Source organism: Branchiostoma belcheri, unplaced genomic scaffold (genome assembly GCF_001625305.1).
Source record: "Branchiostoma belcheri isolate BF01 breed outbred unplaced genomic scaffold, Haploidv18h27 scaffold118, whole genome shotgun sequence".
NCBI classification, from domain to species: Eukaryota; Metazoa; Chordata; class Leptocardii; order Amphioxiformes; family Branchiostomatidae; genus Branchiostoma; species Branchiostoma belcheri.
The window spans coordinates 882,206-889,449 of record NW_017802580.1 but is presented as its reverse complement, the minus strand read 5'-3'; the positions used below and the strand labels follow the sequence as shown (position 1 = coordinate 889,449).

The window sequence follows — 7,244 nt, the reverse complement described above, 5'->3', positions numbered from 1 at the left end:
CAATTAAATGTTCCTTTACGGCTTCCTGTCGGGGCCTGGTTGTGCTCCGGCCTGCGGCTTCTAATTATGGTGGTCTAACGATGACTCTCTACGTTGCTGTCAAGACCTACACAACACCTGACGACTACTTCAAGTCTTCTCATCAGGGACAATAGACACATCCAGTATTATATTATTAATATTCATAAACTTTTGGTTCCTGTCAGGGACCCGTCCGGTGGCCGATCAGTCCCCCGTCTTGACCCGTGCGGCTTGCGGTAGGGTTTCGACCGGCTCTTACAGTTCGGCCGGTTAGCTGTCAGGTCCCTGGCGGGGTCCAGGGAGGATCCTGGCGCGTCCCTGGCGGGATCCCGTCCTGTTTGTAAGCCGGTATATATATATATATATAAGCGCTACACTGCCTGCCATCATTGCGACTTTAAATAGATGTTTCACGACCCCCTACAACGTGTAGGCCCATCCATCGAGAAAAGTCCGGAGCAAGTTCTTTTTTAATGAATGCCCTCTACTTCTTGACACATTTCAATGTACCCATAATGTTATATAATAACAGAAAATTTAGATATTACAGTCCAGTCTGTATGTAACACTTCTCTTTAATTCTATCCAGAGCCAGACAGCCCTTGCCAGCAGGCCTAAAACTCGCCATTACCGCCAACTCGCCGTTTCCTGGCGACCGGGAACAGCTACCGATCCTTGGAGTTTCCCTTATTAAGGGTAGCCCACATGCAACACAATATCACTGTTCTGAATTACAGGTATGCCGGGCTATCGTCTCGGCTATTTTCCACTGCCAATCAGCATTCTGACACACAAGTATACGGTATAGCACACACAAGTACACGGTGTAACGCACGCGTGTTGAACTGCGCGACGTAGTCTGAACAAGGAGTTTACATATACCCCATATAACCCCATTTTCCTTACCACCTTATGCACTTATCAGCACATGTGACGTCATAATCTTAGGCAGGTGCCTGTTCGGCTGCCCGACGGGTTCCGGGCACTGATGTTACGGCGTCGCTTCGGCGTATTTCGCCGAACGGGGCCCGAAGTGATTTTAACTCTGAGTTAAAATCGATTCAGCGACCGCGCGGGGACAAAAATAGGCCGGCAACCGTCGGGAAGCCAGCCGGTCTCCGTCCAGGTCCCGTTCGGTAGTGCTAAAAAACACGCCAAACACGCGCCGAGCGGGCCCCTTTCTTGAATTGTGACCTAAGCATAAGCATTACCGGAGTTCTACCAATGAGGAAACCCCCGGGACCCCTGCAGGGCAGCATGAAGGCAACTTTTTTGCGACCACGACAGCCGGTGCATGCCCGGCAGACCAAAGAGCGCAGCCTGTCCAAACTAGTTGGCAAGGAGAGTCGGTCCGCTAGAGATTTAATCCCCCCCCTCTAAATAAGCGGCATATCAAAATCGGCTGAACTACCCTGGAAAATATTCTCGTATATATAGCCGACGTAGTTAGGTTGGTAGAAACTAGTTAAGCTTAAGTCACAATTGAATCGGCGCCCGTTCGGCGTGTCCTCGGCGTAGACGCCGGCCGGCGTCATGACGCCGAGCGTGCGCCGACTGCCAAAAATCAGGCCGAACACGCGCCGAGCGGGCCCCTTTCTTGAATTGTGACCTAGGCTTTAGCAGTGCATTTACTATCGGTTACAATTTGCCTCTTATTGTAGCAATTGTGGTCTTGTTGGCATCCTTCCGTCTCAGGAGACGATCGAGTCCGCGCCATGGTTCAGTTCGTCTTCAGACATCGCCGGCTGTGGCTGTAGAGTCCAATCCTAGAACGGCAGACTTTGCCGCAGTTGTCACAGGTGAACTCTGCGTCTGGTTGCGTGAAGGTTTGTGCTGGTCTCTGCCGTCTACGCTGTCTTCTCTCCTACCACATTTGTGGTTAGTGTGTCGCTTTTTCTGCATGTCTTCTACTATTGTCTGGTCTAATCTCAAATGGAGAAGCACGGCACGGGTTGTTGAAATGTAATTTAATGATTGCGCCTACTATAGACTCGTTATTTAAGCTGGAGTCACATTTGAAACGGGGCCTGTTCGACATGTTCCCGGTGTAGACGGGGTCACAATTAAATGTTTCTTTACGGCTCTCTGTTGGGCCGCGGGGCACTTCTATTTAAAATTCACAAACTTTTGGTCCTTTTGACGGTCGGTCTCTGTTAGGGACCCTTCTGATGCCCGGTCAGTTCTCCGTCTTGACCCGTGTGAAATGCGGTAGGGGGCCGAGCGGCTCTTACATTCCGGCGGGGCCCATGGGCGATCCTGGCGGGTCCCAGGCTGGTACGCCCCTGGCTGGTATGGTGGGTTCGCCCCTGGTTGATGCGTAGACCCGTGTATGGTCACTACGACTCACTGATGATGAAGTTATGTCGAGAACATCACAATGCTCTCTATAACCACCTTCTTCTAAAAAACTAAAGCACAGATTAGCACACATGACGTCTTAATCTTGGACAGGTGCCTGTACTGTGCGGCCGCCTGGCGGGACCCGGCGGCTAGGTTACGGCTTGGTCCGGTGAGGTTCCGGCGTCGTTTCGGCGTACCTTTCCTGGCGGGGCCCGGGGTGATTTTAAGTTCGAGTTAAAATCAATTCGGCGACCGCGCGGCGCCAAAATAGGCCGGCAGCGGTTGAGAACCCCGCCAGTTGCCTTCCAGGTCCAGTACGGTAGTGCCAAAAAAACAGGCCGCAAACGCACCGAGCGGGCCCTTTTTTTGAATTGTGACCTAGGCTTTAGCTGTATTACTACCTATAACAAGTAAAAGTCTCGAAGTCATGACTTCGCGATGGAGCGGTCGACTTGAATATCGTGAAAATAAAACCACCACACATATTTCAAGACTTAGAGCATTAGCCCATCTAGAATTCCTCCAACACACAGATTTCACACTTACAGCTATCAGCCGCCCGAGCACAGTCATGCCGACCCTCTCCGGGAACAACAGCCGAACCCCCGCTTCGATCGTCAGAGTCACCTCCTCACCGACGATGATTTCATCGGTAACGTTGTACGGACTTCCCGACAGGATGATCGTGTGGTTCCGGACGAAAGATCCACCTATGTCGTCAGAAACTCCACCGGACAATAATCCAAGTAACAGCAGAGAGACCAGAAAAACGCGCCGCCACAGAGGCCCCATGGTGGCGACTGAGTTTGACTTTACCAATCTGCGCAGGACTCCCGCGAGAATGTTTACTTACCGTTGTCAAAAGGCAGAATTTATCACAATAAAAAAATGGACATGTTTGACCTTGCTTTGCCCTTCTGGTGACTCATCCACTGTTTCATGCCTGATTCCAAACACCATATAAACTACTAGCAACTTCTAAACACAACCGCACATTTATGCTTAACACTTATATAACACACAGGGGGTTAAAGCTGTGGAATTTGCGATCATGTTGGTACCAGCATTCATCTTTTTTTGGCGACGCCTCAGGGGCGGAGGCATTTTTTACAGTACTACGATCGCTTTGAAAGAATTTCAAAAATTGCACGAATGCAGTCCCTAGGGAATTGGTTTTGAGGTAACCTCCGGCCATGTGGTCATCGGACCAAGCAGGAAAGGCCTATGTTACCATGCATGCAAAAGGCACCTTTTCCGGCCAACTGTGGCTTTTTGCACACAGAATATTAATTGATTGTCTTTATTGATATTTCAAATATGTTCTCTTCTATCAAGAGAGAAGAAATAGAATAAAATAAAACAGAATAATTTTGTTGCTCATAAGAAAGAACAAGGAGCAGCATATTCAAGCTTAAAAGAATAATGTTTCAAGTAAGTTTTTAGTTTCAACCATATGATGCTGGGCTTTTTTTTAAATAACTTAACTGTGTGATAATGATGATGTTTTGTGTAATGGATTTTATTCACTTGTGTGTTTTCTATCATGCGTGTTTTTGCGGTCTTGCTTTTTTTATTATGGCTTCACCAGACCACGAAGTGGTCTGGTGAAACCATATTGTTTTCTCTGATGTTTCTTCTCCTCCTTCTCCTTCTCCTGCCATTTTTTTAAAATGGATTCAGCTTCTTCATTTTGGGGCCTAAGGATCTGAAATTTGGTATGGAGGTACAGTGGGCAAATACCCTTAGGCGTTTTTTAAATTATTGTGATACAGGCTTTTAGAATGGTTTTATTTGAGTTTTTTGGCTGTATTATAGCAAATGTATTACTGTGTCAGTGGGCAGTGTTAACCACATTTGGCATGAGTCATCACAATGGAATGCAGGGCATCAACCAATAGGCATGCAGCTTTCCTCTCTTCTTCTTGCTGATTGGCTGTTGGGATTTAACTTGATTAACACCTGCACAGACCATTTCCACCTGCACAGAGCATTTCTTGCTGATTGGCTGTTGGGATTTAACTTGATTAACACCTGCACAGACTATTTCCATACTGACAGTATGTCTGTATTCAAGTGTTTTGGTAGGTATTTCAAGCTTTCCTGCTCCAGCATTGGAATGCGGGGCATGAACGTTTTTTTTTTAAATCAACAGTTTGCATTATGCAATTAAAAATCCTAACCAATAATGTAGGGAATAGCTAGCCAACTGTTGTAGTCTTAGTTGTATGTTTGTTACTTCATATTATAGTTATATCAATGAAAAGCATTGTTTTCCCTTGTGTTTCTCATTCTTTCCCTGCCATGTCGTAAAATGTGGTGAAGCCATCGCTGTATTTGCTCCAAAGCAAATATTGGCCTTTCTAGTTAATATTTTTCTTTGCTTTCACGATGCTGCTGCATTCAATGCTTGTTTTTCAATATTCTTGCGTGCAAAACATGAATGCACACCCCGATCCTTCCTTGACTGGGCTTCGTGCTTGCCAGTGAATCCCTGCTGTAGTCTGCATCTCAGGGTGAGACATGGCGAAATTTACCTGTGGACACAAATAGAGAAAAGAAAATGAGGTCCTTATTTGAATACGTTATGTGATTTAATGATGTTTACCTTCACCTAACTTTCAAATGCCCTAGGAATGAAATTCCAGGCAGTTACCATTGCTGAATTACAACGTGTTCTCATTAATTATGCAAATTAAATCTTAATGTACATAATATCTGACTGTGTTTCGCAATTACATATGCCACACGCTTTAATAGTCCTATCATGTAATGTAACTGATACATGACATCGTTTTCCCAGCAATGACATCACGGAAAGCATGGTACCGTATTTCAAAAGTCACACAGCTTATCGTGAAGAGATGCGAACATTGCCTAACCATGATTATGTACAATATTGCGTATAATAAGGATGGTTAGGCACTCACCTGGTATTTTGTTCCACTTCTTCTGTCTTGATTGTATCCTTGATTAACTGTTGTGTTTGTCGTCATGTAAAGCTGAAAGAAACAGTGTAGAACAGGTTAGCGAAGTCTGTTGCATTCTAGGGTTGCGTTATTCTGCATAGTTCGACAGCATTCAGCGTGACCGCGGAAGAAAACATGCGTACAGAGCAGCAAAGTTTAGGTGCATCAATCATCGAGGTTTACTATCCACACCAGGTGAATCGATAAGGAGAAAAAAATTCCTATCCACACCGGGTGTGTCAATAAGGTAAAAGAAATATTTTATATCCACAACGGGTGTGTCAATAACCACGTACTTTCTTTTACTTATCGTACGATGATGTAACCGACAGACCCGTATGGTGTGCCGCTTACGGCCATCGAATCCGCATTATGCATTTCTAATTATAGCGAACTCACCTTTCCTATAACCGCTGATATTATAAGCCGACAAAAAGCAAAAGTGGGGAAAATTCCAAAAGATTTAATGAGCAAGTACCTCTTCTACTTATTGTACAGACCAAAGACGAATTTTCCTCTATACTCGCACAGCGCCCAATCAACCCCGCCGAGACAGCAGAATCGAACCAGCCAAATCGCTTCCTTGTTTACTCAAACCACAACATCAGTCAAAGCAAACTTTTTAAATGATTGTTTTAAAGTTGATAGTTGTGGCTGTTGGGAAATGAAATGATCCACGCGATGTACCATGGTGATAGCAGGGAATACATGTATGTGACGATGACAACATCTGAAAACGATGTACGGGGGCCAACTGTCAGTCTCAGAAGTCTGGTCTGGTTCAATAGTGTCTTTCACCCGAAACCGAGAGATCTGTCGTGCTTTGAGATTGCATTCCACCATCGATAGGAAAGTGACTGAAGGGACACAGCATAGCGAAATCACATCACACTAGAACAACATACCACTTTACACAACAAGATAAAAAAAAAAACACTTACTAAAGAACAACGTGTGTATATGTAACCGTCGAAAACACGGTGCGAAAAAGTCTACTCAAAACTTTTGGTAACTGCTCTGTATTCATACTATTTCTTTACGACAGAAAGCGACCGAATTATAGGGAATAGTACAGACGTCGATGTTGACAAGACTGAAACTACCAACCGACTGAACTATAAAGAACACTCAAATATTAGAACAGTATACGGGTATGAAATGCGTGTATGAAAAAAATTCTATCTCAAGTATACAGAACGCAAACGTATGAAGCAGAAATTGACGACTGAGTCAAGGAACTGATTGAAAATACAACAGAACGATTATTCGCCAGAGTGCGGCGAGCACCGCACTACCCTCCCCGGTATATCTACGGTCAAGGACGCCCGCCTGCGCTTCTTCCTAAGAAACCAGTTCTACATCCTCAACAAATGTAAAGGCGAATATTTTCATATTTACTCTGTGACCCAATTTCCCCCAAACCACTAGAAGTTTTCACGTTGACATTATCGGGAACTGTGGGGAAAATCACTGTTGACCTTTTCTCAGAAGCTCAGGAGTCAACACTTACTTTAAGCCAGAGAATCGCAACAGGCTAAGTTCAGTGGGCACGTCATTTTGGAAGGTATAGGGTATCATAGTGTAGAAACGAAATTAAAAGGCTATTTACGCAAGCTTTACAACAACGATTGACAGCGAAGGAAAACATTTGGACGAAGCGGTGTCAGAACAGTCAGGACGCCGGTGTGAACAACGATTCTTTAAATTTCAAAATAAGAGACGCTACCCGAGCAGAACGTGGGGCCGCTCAGAGACAATGTCACCTAGCCTGAACGACTGCATAGAAAAACGGACTGATCGATCGCGAAATGGAACAACTTACATGTTACATGCACAAAAAATCATAACATTACACAAAAAATATACCAAAATAATACACCGTTTGATGGTAAACATAAGTGAGGCAACATGAACCAA

At 45.0% G+C, this 7,244-nt stretch overlaps 1 protein-coding gene across 1 annotated transcript in view; it reads right to left on the bottom strand.

Moving 5' to 3' along the window:
* LOC109462521 (protein bark beetle-like) overlaps positions 1-3,153 on the bottom strand; it is a 20,560-nt gene extending 17,407 nt beyond the window's left edge. The window contains exon 1 of the mRNA XM_019759072.1: positions 2,908-3,153. Within this exon, the coding sequence (XP_019614631.1) occupies positions 2,908-3,153 (246 nt within the window). The remainder of the gene's footprint in view (positions 1-2,907) is intronic.
* Positions 3,154-7,244: the final 4,091 nt, after the last annotated feature.